This window comes from Pipistrellus kuhlii, unplaced genomic scaffold (genome assembly GCF_014108245.1).
Source record: "Pipistrellus kuhlii isolate mPipKuh1 unplaced genomic scaffold, mPipKuh1.p scaffold_m20_p_3, whole genome shotgun sequence".
NCBI classification, from domain to species: domain Eukaryota; kingdom Metazoa; phylum Chordata; class Mammalia; order Chiroptera; family Vespertilionidae; genus Pipistrellus; species Pipistrellus kuhlii.
In genome coordinates this window covers 9595888-9614087 of record NW_023425529.1, presented here as the reverse complement: position 1 = coordinate 9614087, position 18200 = coordinate 9595888, and the positions used below count along the sequence as shown (strand labels likewise).

Genomic DNA, 18200 nt, shown 5'->3' with positions numbered 1-18200 from the left:
ACCTGGATTCAAGCCTGCCTTGCCTGTTTGTGACCTTCAGTAAGTTATGTCTTCAAGCCCCCATTTCCTTGTCTATAAAATTATAGTGCCTGACTCATAGAATTTCTATAAGGACTAAAGAGATAATGTAGGTAAACCACATGGCATAGTGACTAACCCACAGTACATGCTTGGCAACAATTAACCATCATTATTACTGAGGTATAGTGACAATTATAACTCATCCAGGTCTTAGTGGAAGGAGATTATTTTAAAAAGAGGCCATGTTTTCACCTAGATGACATTGAAGGAAGACAGAATTCCTCTTAGGGACAGAATTCCTCTTTTGTTTAGGAAAAGACACCTTTCCACCAAATTCAGTAATAAAAGATGAACAGGGCCCTGCCCCCACCTCTACCCCAGGCAAAGCTGTGATGGGGATAGGTTGCTCTGACTAAGAAGGTGATACAATCTTGAAAGTTCTTTCTAGTAGAGAGGATGAAGGACTGTATAGGAAAGAATTCCTGGGAAGGGAGGAAGAGGTCTTACTAAATGACAGGAGGCAAATGAGCAGCCAGAAATTCCTTAATGGAATGTTTAGAAAACGATTTTTGTGAACTTTACTGAAAATTTGTGGGGACTAAAGGAGGAATTATATTACATGGCATGTAGAATCTTGTAGAAATTTTTGAAATTTCTCTTAGCAGCAATGCAGTTGGAAGCTCGTGGCCACGGGACTCAAGATGCTGAGCACAGAGAGGATGAGGAGATGAGGAGATGCTGAGAATGTTAGTCCAAGGGAAAGCCCTGGAAACTTTGATGGAGTGAAGTTGGGAAGTGACAGTGAGCAACGCAAGGGAAAATAAGAAAGGAAACTTCAATATTATTGTTAATTTCCTAAAATCAAGCTTAAAGCTCCTGAGCCTTTATTTTATATTTAGCTAACTTTCCAAACAGCTCACAGAGAGTTAAAGAAAAGGAAAAGTAACCCAGTAGGTGTGGCTCATGGTTGAACGTTGACCTATGAACCACCAGGTCAAAGTTCAATTCCAAGTTAGGGCACATGCTTGGATTGTGGGCTCAATCCCCAGCGGGACGCTTGCAGGAGGCAGCTGATAGGTGATTCTCTCTCATCACTGATGTTTCTATCTCCCTCTTCCTTCCTCTCTCAAATCAATAAATATATATATATTTTTTAAAAAAATGAAATGTGTTTAAACAATAGAGAAATGGCTAATCTTTCCACATTGTCTTCCACAAATGTGCTATGAGTTTGATATTCACAGTACCTATTCAGTAAAGAATTAGATTTATTAAAACAAAAACTCAATGCTGAGAGATCACATTCTTATAAAATATCTTGATATGGGAGCACATTAAATGCTACTTGTATATTACATGTACCATATGTGATAGGAAATCTTTTCCCAAATGCTTTAAGTCATTGATTTTAACTCTCTGTTGGGTTATGTGAATAAGATCAGTTACTTAAACCTGCTTTATTATCCATGAGGATATTTTACAATGTATTCATCTCACATAGTTTATACAAGTTTTTGGAAACGTATTTGTTTTTAAATATAAACTGTAAATTCTATGTGATATCTCCATTGTGGTATATGATGAGTTTCCTGGGTAAGTTTTCATGTTTATTTGTTGCAATGAACTTGATTAATAAAAATGCTAGGCAACAATAGAATTCTTCAGGGATGACACGTTACATCAACATTGTCCAAAAAAAGAACAAATTAATCAAACAAGACCAATTTGAATGTGATTACTAAAGAAAGATATATCACTTTATTATGACGCTCTAGCCATACATTTTCAAAATATGCTTATTAAACAGTAAATGTAAGATAATGACTAGTTAGTTACATTTTAGAAGTCATTAGGATTGATATTCCTCTGCCATAAATGAATAATAATTTCAAATACAATCAGAGTTCACTTAATGAAAACTATGCTTGTGCACAAAGACAGATGAAATGAATGACCAAGTCATTGAACCCCATTTTCTGCTTCCAAAGTAGCTGGAAAAATTAATTCAGTGTCTATAAGTTTATTTATCACACTTGGCCTGTGAGTGTGATAAAAACATATGAAGCAAAACCCATGATGTAATCCCATTTCTCAGAGTTTATTAACCCTCTTAGCAAAAAGAGATAGACATGGTATTTGGGGCCCTTATGTAAACTGAATCTGAGCTGCATGATGTTTGAAAGTTTTTGAAAGTACTGAATAGACATGTTAATGATACACAGACACAGAGGAGAGATGTGAGGAGATGCTTGAGGTTTCAGAGTCCCTCCTGCAGTGTGTATAGCAGCAGGTACAAGATAAATATCCAAAAGAAATCAGAGTAAGGAATTATTATCAGTGAGTGAGGGTGAGTGAGTAGGGCCAGTGGGGAGCTTGAAAGGGATTTTAGAGTTCTGTTTTCAGTTTTCTTACTTTTACATCAGCGTATTTTGGGCAAAAGAAAATAAGTAATATTTATTTTTCAGATTCTGTTGGCCTGGGCAATTAAAAAAAGAGGGCAGATTCTAAGGATTGTGAAAGGTCATTTTGAAAAGGATTCTGTGGGTTAAGTAGGAGGAATTCTGTGTCCTCCATATTAACTCATATTTCAACTGGGAAGTGATATTTGGGCTTTTGTGTTCTAGTTTTTTAAATTTAAAAAATGTTCTTTTTTTCTCCCCTCAAAAGACCTTATCAATGATAGCTGAAGAATGGGGGAAAAAAGGGACCATGTTGAAGGTCAAATTAAGAGGTAAGATGTAAAACTTATGTTTTTAAAGAGGTATTTTTAATTCTAGGCCCTCTCTATATTTTTGAGACAGATACTAAATGAATAAGGACTGGGAGGAATAAAGACAGTTTCCAAAATTCCCTGCGCCTCTGTCTTATCTAGGAAGAAGTTTCTTAAAGCAAAGCATTGTTACAGATAGGACTTAGTTCTTTAAATTGATATCTTTATCTTGTACCATATGCACTCAAAGCTTCAGACAGTCTTCTCATCTCCTTTTTTTTTTTTAATAGAAATCATTAAAAAAAAGATATTTATGCATCAGTTTCTAATACCTAACAGGAAAGCTTTTTTTAGAGTATTAAAATATAGATAAGCAAATATGTATTATAGGATTAAGCACTAGCATTGAAAACAAACAAACCAATAACAAAAAACCAACAAAATGTTTCTTCTTGTTTTTGCCTCCTCAATTTCTGGACTTTCTGATGATTGCGGGAGAGGGGCATAAAGAATCACAATTCTTCTATTTAAAAATTTAAAATAAATGATGCACAATGATGTGTAAGTCAGATTTATCTTTTGAACACATTGCTGGGAAAACCCAGGTGATTTGAGTGGGAATGCTCTTCCCAATGAAGAGAGCTAACAGAATGTGTCTCGAATATTAACACAATCTTTTAAGGTTAAAAATAGCAAAAAACATTTTAGATAGTCTGATTAGAGTTTTGACAAGTCAAATGTATGTACATTTCCAGCCTATAACTTTAAAGTCTATGTGGGTTTAACTTATCACCCCTTATTCCAATATAAAAGAAGAAGAAAGAACCAAGTCATTTTGAACATTAAGATATTCATAAAGCCTATATAAAGTTCTTTTAAAAAGTCTTCACAGATTGTTAGCCATCTCTTTCAATGATTTTTCCCAATTTCTCCTCTATCGTTATCAATAGATAACCCTAACTCAAAGAATACTTTCCAACACTTCCCAATGAGATTAGTGATTGCTTCTCATGGGAGCTATTGCTCTCTGAGATGTTTAGATGAAGGGAGAATGTTTTCTATAAACCAGCCAATACTAAAAATTTACTCAAGGGAAATGGGGCAGACGTTATTTTTAGAAGGTGAATGTATGCATTTTTCTCTCTTTGTATTTTTCTCTACTTGCTGAATATCTATTTTAAGAGCAGAGAGCACTCTCCCCCCCCCCCAAAAAAAAAATCAATAAGTAACTTAACCATCTTTTTAGTTCTGCCATTTTCCTGTAAAGTTGTTTTTTGTGTGGATTTTTTTGCCCCATTTATATTTCATGCTCTTGATCCAGGTGTTCAGATTGGGTAACATAGTGCTAGTTTTGCTGAGAGCCAACAAAATAATGGAACCTTGGGATTCTAAACATTTTCCATCCTCTGCCCCACACCACCACACTCACAATTCGGTGAACAGCCTGCTACTTGTGAGTGATAAGAAGTTGAAAGGTGGTGATGACTAGACCTAGTGCTGCCTTATGAAGCCACCTAGCTAAAGAACTGTTTTTACGCTTTAAAAAAATATGTCCATGCTTTTTTCTTTTTTTCCCCTTTTTTTATTTTTTATTTACTTATTTTTTTAGTCAAGTACTTTCTTAAAGAAACAATAGCACCATGTTGGCATAGCTGGCCAAACAATAAATGGGAAAGCAAAATTATGCCACATCCTCTTGAATCCCACTAGTGCATGAGCTAGTAATGGAAATCCTGGAGCCACAGTGCACAAGATGTTTCCATCTACACGAACATTGGCATTCCCAGGAGGGGAAGGATTCTCAAGGTGGCCAGGCTTTTTTATTTTTTTATTTTTCCAGGAAGTTATTATTACTATTTTTTTTTTTTTTTTAAGTATTCCATTGGGCTCTCGGGGGGAGAGGTGTTGGGAGAGGTGTTTTTTTTTTTGTTGTTTAGGTCTAGAAGAGTGGATTCTGATAGAAAGATTCATTAGCTTTTTCAGAGGAGCCTCCTCATCTTAAAATGTTCAAATAGTGCTGTTCTCCTATGTGAGGGAGCTGGAGTAGAAATTTGACTTAGGTATTCTATATTGTCATTTAAATTGGAAAGAATATACATTGAATGGTAATTCCTACCAGTAGGCATGGCTCTTTCATAAACATCCTGAAATTTCTCATTTTAAAATTTAAAGCAAAGCTTATGAAGTTTTGAGTTGTGAAATGTTAGGTGCTCCCTCTCTGTCAACCCTGGGACATTCTGCTGTAGTGTATGTGGGTCAACTAACTTTTTGAAGTTTACATCAAGTTGTCTTCTAGTTTTAATTCATTTGCAAATAAGATACTGAGTTAGTATAACAACTAGTTACTTTTTAATTTGTTGATTTATGATGTAGTTGGAGAGGACCATGTGTTGGAAAAAGTTAAGAAAGATGGTGTCTTTTTGTCTATTTAAGCTTTCCTTACTGGGGTATCTGGGCTGTGAATAGAATTGCTAAGTGAATCAAGTTAAGTCATAGATACTCATAAAATTACCCTATCTTGCTAGGTCTGCAGGAGCATACATGTAAAATGTTTCTGGAGTCAGTGGTTTTAAAAGGTGCATTCTAGGAACAAGAAATAAAATTAGAAGTGCCATTTTGGGAAGAGGAGTTCAGCACGTCACTCCACAAAATCCATATGTGTGGAAACAGATGAAGGACAAAAATGACTTGTAGTTCCTTTGACATCTGTCCACAGTGATTAGAATACCACTCAGTACACCAGAGATGCTCAATTCAAATAGCACTGGGCACTGAGGGTTAAAATGCTCGTTGAGCAGGGGCACCCACTAAATAGGCTTTCTTTTTGCATATGTTCTGAGATCCAGGAAGTCTTCTTTAATTAATTAATTATTATTATTTTTTAGTTCTGGCCACTGGATCTTGAGGTGAACCAGTGGGATAAAACTACACATGTCATTTTTGTTTTCCATATATATATATATTTCCCAAAACTAAAAAGGATACAATGTGCATGAAATAATAAACCTGGTTGCTTCTCACCAAAAAGGTTTAAGGCTGATAAAAGATCCAAATGGTGGATGATTTATTGTTGATATGTAGGCTGGAAACATTTTTTAGGTCACCATGGGCCTGTTCTCAACATTAGATTTTCTTAATACCAATTATTTAGTTGAATGAATAACACACATTCATAGGGGCCATTCTTCTAAACAGACATGAGGGAAAGTTTCTAGTTCTGAAGAAAACTTTTGCCTATAAATGAGCAACTCTAGTCAAATGCATTTTAACAACAGCAACAACAATAAAAGCAAAATTGATTAAAGAAAGTAACTGTGACTTTTTATAAGATATTATTTCAATAGTTTAAATCTTGGGCCATTTTTTTTAGATTGCCTAAAAATGAAATAACTTTTCAAAATGAGTAGAATATCATAATATTAAAAGAAGTATTACTAGATTTCTAGAAACTGCCTGGAACAATCAGTGAGTGCTAACAAATCGAGTAATCACCCATTTGCTGGTAGAAATCTTTTTGTTTTTCTCTTCATTTTCTTTTTCTTTCCCTTTTTTCACTTTGTATTTATGGACCCAAGTGCAGAATTTAAAATCAAGTTGTTAATTAATTGTTTCTAATTTTGAAAAGTGTTTTAAAAGAGATCAAGCTGCTTGCTAGCTTTTAACAACTAGCTAGTTGGATACTTAATTAGATAGCTTCATTGACAAAAATTGGCATGTCAGGAGCATTTGACTAATCAGTTTTCTAGCTATGCTCTGAATGAGCTGTTTATAGAATTCCTTGCATCCCAGTAACTCAAGGGCTCTGACCTTGCACCCTCGTAGCAATTTAGGATAAAAATCTGGAGCTTTATCTTTTTAATCCTCATACCACCCCTGTGAGGTAGGTAGATGGCATATTGCCCCATTTTGCAGATGAGGAAACTGAGGCACAGAGAGGTGAATTGACTTGCCCAAGGTCACAAAGTGGTGAGTAAATGGCCGAGTTGGCAGATGTTTGTTTAATCAGTGAGAAGAAACCAGGATTATTACATTTCTAGCCTTCTGCTTTTTCTATTCCTCTCTGGACTTGCTGAACAAATTTTCATCAGTGACCTTTGTGTCTTCAATTTCTCTTGGAAGGCATCATCGGAGGTGCTGGATTTCTAGGACCCTTCCCCTCTGTGTCTTCTTTGGCTCCAGGCATCCTTTTTTATTTGTTTGTTTTGCTTTCACCTTTTACCATTTTGGCCAGCCTCTTTCATATCACAAACTACAAAATAGCACCATTGTACTAAAAAAAGAGAGAGAGAGAGTTTTACATACTGTTTGATATATCCTGTAATGTTGATATGTGAAATTTACATAGTGCTCAATATGGAGAAAGTCAAGGAGAAGTTACTAATTAGGTCGCACACTAACTCATCATTTGAAGGAACTGTTGAGAGCTTGAGACTTTCTGGACTTAACACGTACATCTAAGAACATTTGGCCTCAAAGTTGCAACTGTTTGCATTTTCTTCTTAGCAAGATATGGAAAAATAAAGCCTTGTGTCTACAGCAAATGCACCCAACCTATATTTGGTGCCAATGCTGCAGATAGAATCTTGTGGGTTAAATGTTGGTGTGCTACTTGACTGCTTGCTGATGTTAGGGAGGAGGCCAAATTTGGAAAATATAACGGTGATGGAGGAGGGTGGGCAGAGATAGACAAGCAAGGTAATTAGACACTGTAAAATAAAATAAAATAAAAAACAGCCTGTGTTGCATACAAAGAAATGCAAATAAAAAAATAAATCACTTAGACAAGACTACTGAATGAATGGCTCCAGCAGCCAAGATTCAGAGACAAATTTAGTGCAACTGGATCTAGACAACACCCATGCATTTGTGGCTCTTGAGAGGCAGGGACTAAGATATATGTAGATAGATAGATAGATAGATAGATTTTTTTCTCTGTAGAACATCAGTAATAAAGGATCAACAGCAATCTACCAACGCCAGGACCTTATTCTGCAAGGTGCAAAAGCTTTTAACAATCACTCCTAAAGACAATGTTTGAAATGTTTACTTGTGTATTTCATTGGGGGAATGCCCATCTTTTGAAATGTTATCAAACTTATATTTTGGTGGGTCTTCTGGTGTTGAACTGGTAATTCATGCAAAGCAAAGGATCCTGGTGATGGCATCTCATTCTTCATTCCTCAGGAAGGTCTTCCTACATTCTGTAGTTCCTATTGCCCGCATTCCCTCTACTTGCGTTCTTCAAATGTACTTCCTGAAAGCAAAGGAGGAAAAAGCGACATAAACTTGGTGAAGTTTTATATATCCTACCCATCTACTTCAATCTTTTCTAGCTTAAGACTCACCAGTCAGTCTAAGAGAGAACTGGGCCTAGATTTTTCTGAGAAAGACGTATTTGAGTAAGTAGGCTTTAGTTTTTAGTGTAGCTAAACCCCATTCGAGCTACTTCTCTGTGCCCCTTATAACCACACAAAATTGTGTTTCTATTCATCTGCTGATATCACATATTCATTGATTGAAGGGAGGTTCTGAAAGTTTCATCTTCTGGTCTGTAGCATCTTTTTTTCAGTGAGAAAAAAATAATATTTGGGGGTTATTTTGTATTGTTTTATTGCATTTTTGTTCTGTTTTAATTTCTGTGAAAAGATATTTCTTTTTCATTTTTTTCTCTTTGAAGAAAGAGATTTAGAATGAGAGGGTGGGGAAATTTTTAATTGTTTTAGACTCTGTAAAATCACAGACATACTGAACCTGGCTCAAATCCTAGCTCTTCCATTTTGTAGCCCTGTGAGCTTCTTGGAGCGAAAATTTCTTGTGTCTCAATTGTATCCATAAACTGGGATAATAATTTTTACCTTGTAGGATTAAGGATTAAAGAATTAGTACATAAAAGCACCTATAATATGTCTGTCACATGGCAAGTGCTATATAAGTATTATTATTTTATCTTACTCTTATTATCATGTTTTCATCTTTACTAGGATGTAGCCATTCCTAGACTAAAATTCCAGGGTTCCTGGCTTTGGTGCTACCATCCACTCATCAACAAGCCATGTTTTCCTCTATGTTTTGCTTAGGGCAGAAGCCCTATGATAGCAGGGACTTGTCAGTTCACTGTTACAGCTCCATGTTTAGAACAGTACCCAGGATTTTGCAGGTGCTTACTACATAGCTGAAGGATGAATTAAATGAATGAGTGAATGACTATCAGGTTATTATACTTTTCTTATAGTTATTATTTTATCTCTGAATGTATTTAAATAGCAAAGTTTAGTTAGACAAATAAGATGTGAAATGAAATCTAGGAGGAAGTGGTCTTTGCATGCATAAACATAAGATGCTTTTTTAATCTTGGTTTCATCTCTAACCAGGAAGCCCTTATAGGAGAATGTAATGGATAATTATTGGTATAAAATAGGGTTTAAAGATCTACAGACTTTTTTTTTTAAGAACACGTTTCCATCAGGACAAAAAACAACAGTTCTTTCTTTCCATGGTGGCTGGAATCTCCAAATTCATTTTTCTGACTAAGGTAATGACCGATCACCCAATCATTGTTAGGAGCTTAGAGATCATGTAAGGGACATTTGTGTTCACCCAGACTAGATACCTGGAAAGGATGAGACACTGGGGCAGAATCAACTACCAATTCCTGAGCTAAGGCCCTGAGGGATTTGGTAATTGTTCTTACACATGCTTTTCAGCTCTACCTGACATTGGAGTTAGCACCAAGACTTTCATAAAAGCCAGTTAGCACTTTGTAAGTTGATAGTCAGTATCCCGTAGGGACTGAATAGAAGGAGGATGGCATCATTGTGTAAAAAATGTTTGTTAAAATATCTAGCTCAGGGGTCACTGGGGGAAAAAAAAGCTGTGGAACAAAATTGGGCATCTGTATAGGGCAGTGTAAAATGCCATCTGTTTAAAATCCTGGCACTTTCTCCCAAATATCATTGACCTTTTATCCAGTCCACTTAACATGTATTTCTTGCTGAATAAAAGCATCTACTGTTGAACTACCAGTAAATTTGTATTTCTGATCATACATCTCATTTTGCCTTCTTAAAGGAGTTCTTCAGAGAAGTGGCAGAAAGACATATGGGGCCACAGTGTAGGATCACTGTCATCCTAAACTCCTTGTTGCATTTTTGTTCAATTCTCAGCTGATCAGCTATGTGGATTTCTAGATAGCTATTATTAATACTACTACTTCTCTATCAAACTACTGACCAAATTAACCAAGAGGCCTAAAAATATGCTGATTTGAGTTTTACCTTTTTTTTCTATCATCTTAGAAAAAAATATTTTACAACTGTGGGAAACACCCAAACTAGGAGAATGCTAGAGAATGAAATAATAACAAATTAAAAGAAAGCCACATGAGATGTTTAATCTTTAATCTTCCTCTCAAGCCAAATTAAATCCCAGATTTGTAGAAGGAGAAAGTCAGGTATCTTCCATGTGTCACAAATTCGTAAGGGCTGTGGCAAAAAGAACAGAGGTTAGATTGGCTAACCACATCAGATGTTGTTCTTTTCCCGACAGGGAGATTCTTTTCCTTTTGTCTCAAAGCTGAGGTGTAAAGTCTGTACAGAGGGATCCTTCCTATATCTTCCGGGTCTGCGTTGGCATCACATCAAAGCCATAGGCAGACACTCACTTGAGAGAAGCCTCCCCCGCTCCAAGGAGCGTGGTTCCCATGCACACACATGTTCAGTGGCGGCCACTCAAAACCAGCTGGGATGTCATTTGGTTTGCATTTGGCTCTCTTCCCAGGCTCTCACATGGGACTTCTTTGTTGTAGACAATGACAGGGACCAAACAAAAGCACTCAGGGACTTGGTCTCAGTTGCATCTGTTGCTTTGTTCATTGTCTTAATTTAATTTCGCTGGCCACCCTTGACAATGGGCAGCAAGTGGAGGCCTGTCTGAGGCAGCCTTTGAAACTGGCATCCACCTTCAGTGCACTTCTTGAAGGGTTATGAAACTGTCCCACATTCAGCCAAGCAAAAACTTTTCACTTCAACAGCTTGTCCAAGACAAACAAACCAGCCGAAGCTGTTCCTAGTATGCAACTAGACAGATTTTTGAAAGGAAAACAGTAGTAAGTAAATACTGTTTCCTATTGACACTAGGGAAAGTAAGATTATTTTTTAAAAAATGTTGGTTCTCTAGCTCACAAGGGTTGGTTGAGGAAATTTATTTCTCTGAAGAAAAGATTGACCTGCTCATTGGGGAATCCGTTTAAGAAGGGCTTAATTTGCGATATACATTATTACACTTTGGGGATCATGCACAGATATTTATGAACCGGGAAAATGCTTTGAAGGGCTCATTCATATTCTCCCATTATATCTCTGTTCCCATCCTAGCTTCTAAGACTTCATAGGAAATCTATACATAAAATTTTTTATTAAGAAGGTCACTGAGAGCTAGTAACAATGGCAATAATAATAATAATCTTCATTAACATTTACAGTTTATACAATAATCTCATGCTACCTCCTGAGACAATTTCATTTACAACAGTCTCATATAGAATTTGAGGCTCACTAAGATTTAGTAAATTGCTTGAGGTTACATAGGAACAAATGGATAGACCCAGGACTAATAATAAAACAGTTTATTTGTTTAACAAAAGAATAATAATTCTATCAGTTGAATCCATATGTATTACATATGTTAATTAAATATGTTTTATTTCTGTTAGTTCTTTTGGAAGTGGGTACTAGTGTCTTGCCCATTTTACCTTGAAGGAGTATGAAGCTTCTAAAAGCGATTTCTTGCTGTAAAGATGTGCCTGTTGCTGGCATTTGTACCAGTTCCTTCTGATTCTGGAGCTCACCATTTAGCTGCTTTGCCATACTGCCTTCCCAGAGGTCAAACAATATCTGGTGCCTCAAGGCCCAAATCTCTCTTAGATAACTGTCCTTGATCAAGTCATGAGCTGTCCAGGATCCCAGATGGTGTAGAAGATGCTGGTTTAGGGGGTGGATGCCCTTCCAAGTACAAGTGTGAGCTGAGCTCCATTTGTATGGTTGTTGATAGAGGATAGTAGCACAGCATTCTGTGAGCAAAAGCTAACCCATGGGTATTATAAACCCTTCTTTTCTCCCTGCCTATCTTTATGAGACTTTTTGCCCAAGAGAGAGAGAATCTAAATGAAGGATAATTAATAGGCTCTTTTAAATTTCAGGGAAGAGGCAGTGATATTTTCAATAGACTGTTTCCACCTCTACCCTTTCCAAACAAATTGAGCATTGCGTGATGTGAAGTCCAAGAAAAGCCTCACACCCTGTGAAAGTGCTGGGAAAATTCTGTCCAGCATGGAATATTTGTCTGTTACATAGCATAAGGTCCTAACTCAGCATTGACCTTCTCCTAAGAAGGGAAAAAATAGGAAAAGCAATAACAATAATAACAAAATGAGGAGTGGATGATTGAAAAGATGATCCAGGCATCAGCTCTTCCCCTGTTAAGAAGGATGAGCTCGAGCTACTTTGCTGGCTTGACCTGGAGACACGTGAAATTGTGGAGGATAAATTAGATGTCTCAGTATCAAGTCTGGTATCTCTTTACTTCGGGAAATCACACGTTCAAATTCAGGAGAGAGAGAGAGAGAGAGAGATCAGCCTTTCCTCCCTGGGAGCCAAGCAAAATGAGTGTCATGTGATTTACTCAGCACTTTGAAACGTGCCTTTTACAATCAGAGGTCAAGGTGCACATTTTGAGAGACTCAGGTTCCTGATGTAGTGGCTGCTTCTTTAACAAAAATTGAGAAGTATGAAGACTGGATGTAGTGTTGGTCAGCCCAGCCTCTTGTTTTTTTTGTTTTGTTTTGTTTTTCCTGGAAACCACTGCATCGTATCTCCTATGTGGTTATTGTAACAATGGCTGCTTTTTTTCTAATATGATCCTCTTCTCCAGTCACAGTGGGTTGGCCCCTAGAGTAAGCCCCTTCCTCAACCTCCATGACTGAGTATGGTAGCTATATATCAAGGTAGATCCATTCCTTTATTGGCTAGCTTTGGCTCAAGGATTTTCCTTAGGCTATTACAGCCACCTAGGATGCTTCCACCTAACCTACTCCCTCTCTCTCCTTCACTTGGGATCAGACTTGCATTTCCTTCTTCTTATGGCTTGCTTAGGTTTCCCCAAGTCTCTCCCATGTCCTTTCACACAAACATTTCCCTAATCACACCTTTGCTCATTTAAACCAGTCTCATCTCTGTTTCTTAGAGGACATAGGCTTACACACGTGGCTTGGATCCCAGGCCCCACACAGGAGTTGTGTGACCATTGATTGACAACCACTGTTTTCTCTTTCTCAGTTTTCTCTTCCCTAAAATGAAAGTGCAGAGTAGGAGTGACCACCTCATAATGTTGTTATGATGGCATGTGATATCCCTCACACATTGACTTGGCATAGAGAGAGATATCTATAGTTGTATGCAAGAGAGCCTATCATGTCCGACTGCCCGTTTAGATTCATTCTGAGAACTTGTTAGGAACATTAGTCTGCTCTGGCTTCTGTGCTGTTAAGAGTCCACTCTGGTCTACCTTTGTTAGGTCATTGATTTACTGAAGCGTAAATTATGTTTGTGTTTGCTTCTCCACTAAAAAGTAAGCTCCTCGAGGGCCATCACATGGGTCCTTCACCTCTGTATCTGCTCCTGCATGGTGCTTTGAACAAAGTGACAAACTAGAAAGTGCTTCTTAAATTGACTTAACAACTGGTGGAAGAGACTTCATTTAAGTCAGGAGCAAGGTTGCCTACTTCCTGCTGTGCTCTGCACAAGGATAAAGAGCACACAGTCCCCTCCTGTGCTAAGGGAAATACCAACAAAGATATGCAGGAGAGAGCGCGCAGTGCATGGTGAACACATTGGGATCCATCTTGACTTTGGATTCTGGTCTGGCCACTTGTTAGAGCAAGACCTTGGCAAGATATGCAACCTTACTCAGCCCAAGTGTTCTAATCTGTACAGTGGGAATAATTATAGTATTTACCCTACAGGCTTAATGGTGAAACCTTCAAAGGGTGGTTTGCTATAGCCCTTAGCACAGGGCATATGCCTAATAATACCAGCTGTTGTTACGAGGATTACCTTATTTTTTCTCTTTTTTGGTAGTTTCAGTTGTTAAAGTACATCCCTTGCTAGGGTGCTGCTCTTTCTCTAGCTGGAGAAACAGTAGCTACCTATTGGTTGTGTAGCACCCTCCCTGAGTGCTGGGATATCAGGTACATAGCTATTTTTTTTCTAGGAACTGGTACATCCCTAGGAATCCCCAGAAAGTAGGGAACTCATATATGTCCCATAATTATTCCACAATATCCCAACCTAGCCACTGTCTTACTCTTCAAAGGATACTGGCTAACTCTATTTCAAATATCCCTGCCTATAATGTAAGAAATCAATAACAAAATGATCTAAAAGCCTGGAAAAAATGAAAAGAAATGCCAACAAGCATTTTCACTCACTGACCAGAGGTATTTCTGCTGCCTTTAATAGTCTTGAAGGATGTAAAATACATGGGGGTCCAGGGCTGCTAGACTGTTGATTTTTATGGGTAGCTTGTTTAGTTAGCTGTTTGTTTGTGTTACATTTTAAAATTTTTTTAAAAGTTGAAGCACACTATCTTTCCCAGAGGGAGCTGACTTTGGAATTGCAGAAAGGTTCAAATGTTGTCTTATTTTTAAAAAAGAAACACCACATTGTAACAACTTTACTGATTCGTGCTAAAGATTCAGAACATTTTTTACCTAAAAACAATTTGATTCCTTTTTTTCTAATAAGCCTCCAAAATGCCATTATTTTATCTGACAAATGATTTATACTAGAATATTTAAATTAGTATGCTTCTATTACAATGTGCTGGAGAGAGAGGAAGCCCAGAGTTTGTTACCTTTGCTGTCATTTCAATGCAATAGCAATGAGCTCACAGGATTAGCAGGAAAGGGTGTTGCCCTCTTTTATTCATGCTGGGTGTGTGTGCCAAACCTGGGCAGCACATTCATAACTGTGTTTTACAGACTGACAGCTGTCAGAGGGGAGGGCAGCTGTGGAGCTAGGTGGAAAAGGTGAAGGGATTAAGCCCAAAACAAATGAAACACATAGACACAGACAACAGCATGGTGATTACCAGAGGGCATAGGGAGTCGGGGGTGGTAGAATAGGGTCTAGAAGGGATAGTGATAGAAAGAGCTTTGAATTGAGGTGGTGAACATAAAATACAATATACAGATGATGTATTACAGACTTGAACACCTGAAATCTATCTATTTTTTTAACCAATATTATCCCAAGAAATTCAAGAAAAAATGACAACACAAAAAGAATAGAGTGTTCTAAATTTTCCTCCTCACTGAATTGAGAGAAAATTTGGAAGTTTGGAAGGCTCTCCTGAACTCTGAGGATGAACAAAATAGCACTCTGACAAGTGGAAGTGATTTGCATCTATTTGAGGTTGATGGGAGCCTTCGGCATATAAAAGTAAATACGCTTGCTGCCAGCCAGTGCTTTTCCAAGACAGAAAATGGCACAAGAACAATTCATGTGTATGCAGAGTTTTAAAAAATCAGAATGGTTGCATTATGCCAGAGGCATTTCAAAAGCTACTTTCTTCCTAGTGTTCTTTCGAAGAAGAAACAAACATCTACCTGAGAGACAAACCAGAGCATCCAATAGTGATAAAATGATAATAATATACTATACAGAATTTTGTAAAAACGTTTGGCATATGAATCCCAGCCTGAAAGCCTGGCTCCCTTGGCCAGTTTGGGTTTGATATAAAAATCTCTTAGCCTCTCATTGGGAACCTTGGGACTATTTTACCCAAGAGAATAGTTGCCATCATGCTCAGCTTTTCATAGATTTTGCTCATAACATCCCACCTTCCTATGGAAATTTTGGCACTGCCCATTAGAGGAACCAAGGAGGATAGTATAAACCATTGCCACCTTTTCTCCACAGTGACAATGACCTGTGCCTACTCAAGTAAATTAATGTTTATGATAAATATATTTAAATATATATAGATAAATATTGTCACTGATTTTCAAAGGAATCAGTAGCTGGTGAGCATACAAGCTGAGAAATTCTGTAGTGAATATTCAAAAGCTCATAAAAAAATCCTGCTTCATCTAAAAACAATTTCTACCAAAGCCTTCCATTTGAACTTCAGACTATTAACTTTTCCCTTAGATTAGAAGTCAACTCCATAGACACAGACAACAGTATGGGGATTACCAGAGGGAAAAGGGAGTGAGGGAGGTAAAAGAGAGTAAAGGAAAAATAAATGGTGATGGAAGAAAATGGACTTGGGTGGTGAACACACAACACAACACACAGATGAGGTATGATAGAATTGTACCCCTGAAACCCATATAATCTTATTAACCAATATTACCCCAATAAATTCAATGAAAATTAAAAAAAGAAGTCAGCTCCCTGTTATCTATTAAATATTACAAAAAGTCCTATTTCCTTCTTATAGGCAAGTAAAGAGAATAAATCTCATCTATCCCATGTATGCTAATGAACTTGAGAAATTGCAAAATGTATTACTTAGGAAAACACTGTTTCCTGTTGATGGTTGGTGGGAGGGAGGTGGTTAGGGGGTTGGGGGAAAGAAAGGGAAAGGCTCTCTGGAACTCATTTCTCTGCCTCGTTCTCCACCCTTTCATCCTAACAGCACTCACATTAGAAGTTGTATGAGGTTTTGTTTGTTTTCAAGAGATATTTGAAAGAAGATCAAATACTTGTGAAAGGCACTGAATCGGCAACCCTAGAAACTGAAATGTCCCGGAAGCGTTATGAGCTCGGAAATATCCCACGTTTCTATTTATTTTGGCAATTTGACCTAAAACTAGTAAGAGTTGGAGTTCATGCTACAATTAAATTTTCCTCAGACACCATGAAATGAAAACACACATTGCATTTGATTTCATCTGGTTGAGAAAAATGGTGGTTTCTGAAAGTTCATCCTATGACCTAAAAATAAAAGTTAAGCAAGTTTCACATGGGACAGCCGGGATTCTTTTGAAGATATAATTGTTTGTAGAACTGGGTTCTTTGGTTGGAAGGGGTCTTAGGTCATTCAGTTCTCTTTTCCCATTATGTGCTTGAAACCAACTCTCACATCACTGGAGAGTGTTGGCTGCTTAAGCTTGAAGTTTGGGGGATATAAAACCTACTTCACTTGAGGATATCTATTTCTTTTTCAGATGGCTCTATTTTTTATTTTTATTTTTTAATTTATTTTTTTAAATCTATTTTATTGATTTTTTATAGAGAGAAAGAGAGAGGGACAGAGAATTAGAAACATCGATGAGAGAGAAACATCCATCAGCTGCCTCTTGCACACCCCCCACTGGGGATGTGCCCGCAACCAAGGTACATGCCCTTGACTGGAATCGAACCTGGGACCTTCCAGTCCGCAGGCTGACGCTCTATTCACTGAGCCAAACTGGTTTCGGCAAGATGGTTCTATTTTTTAGAATGAAGTAAAATAACATTAACAAACATTTAATAGTGCTTACTATATACCAGTAATTATGTGTAAAACTTATGGGAATATATAGAGAATCAAGATCCTGATTTTTAGAATGAAGTAAAATAACATTTACAAACATTTAATAGTGCTTACTATATACCAGGCACCAACTTGTTCACTATCATATATATATTTGTACACACAGACACACAGACACAATCACACAATCTCAAATCATAACAACTGTAGATTCAATTAGATAAATTCAATCAAGTAGATTCCAACTGACAGATAAAGAAACTGAAGCACAAATAAGTTACATCATTTGTCCAAGGTCATACCACTAGTAAACTAATCAGCATTTGAAGTTAGGCAGTCTGATTCCACATTCTCTACTTGTAACCCTCTACATCTTACTGCTTCTACAAGCTCTATAATTCTCCTTCATGCCTAGTACAAAGATTTACCCATTGTAGATGCTCAATAAAATTTTTTTTCAACAATTTTTTTCAAGATCCTGATTCTCTATATATTCCCATAAGTTTTACACATAATTATCAATTTTCTCTAACAGAAACAGTTGAAATAGTAGAATTTTTAATGATGGCTACTACTCTACCTACTGTAAGAAAACACTGAGGTGACTATTAGTTACATAACATTTGCTATAAAGTACATTTGATTTTAAAGGTGGCAGATGCCACTTTTGGCAATAGGTCCTTGAATGATTTCAGTTGTGGCTAGACAAGGAAATTATAAACATGCAAGACTTATGTGAGCACAATTCCTTTGCTCTTTCTTTCTTTATTCTGAACTTGCCTCACTATCCTGCACAAGGACAAGAGGAATCATGTTACCTCAGCAGTGCTATGTATTTTTATAGCTGCCTTCCCACCTCTATTCATCTACCTAGATCACCCATTTCATCCATCCAATCCATCCAATCCATCCAATCCATCCATCCATACATTAT

At 37.1% G+C, this 18200-nt stretch overlaps 1 protein-coding gene across 9 annotated transcripts in view; it reads right to left on the bottom strand.

The window, feature by feature from the left end:
- Positions 1 to 1749: 1749 nt before the first annotated feature.
- IGF1 (insulin like growth factor 1) overlaps positions 1750 to 18200 on the bottom strand; it is a 101802-nt gene continuing 85351 nt past the window's right edge. For 8 of the 9 annotated variants that reach the window (XM_045587587.1, XM_045587589.1, XM_045587588.1 and 5 more), the window contains one exon: positions 1750 to 7985. In XM_045587587.1, coding sequence (XP_045443543.1) covers positions 7960 to 7985 — 26 coding nt within the window. In that variant the 3' untranslated portion in view covers positions 1750 to 7959. The remainder of the gene's footprint in view (positions 7986 to 18200) is intronic. The other variant, XM_036456479.2, reaches the window with a different exon arrangement.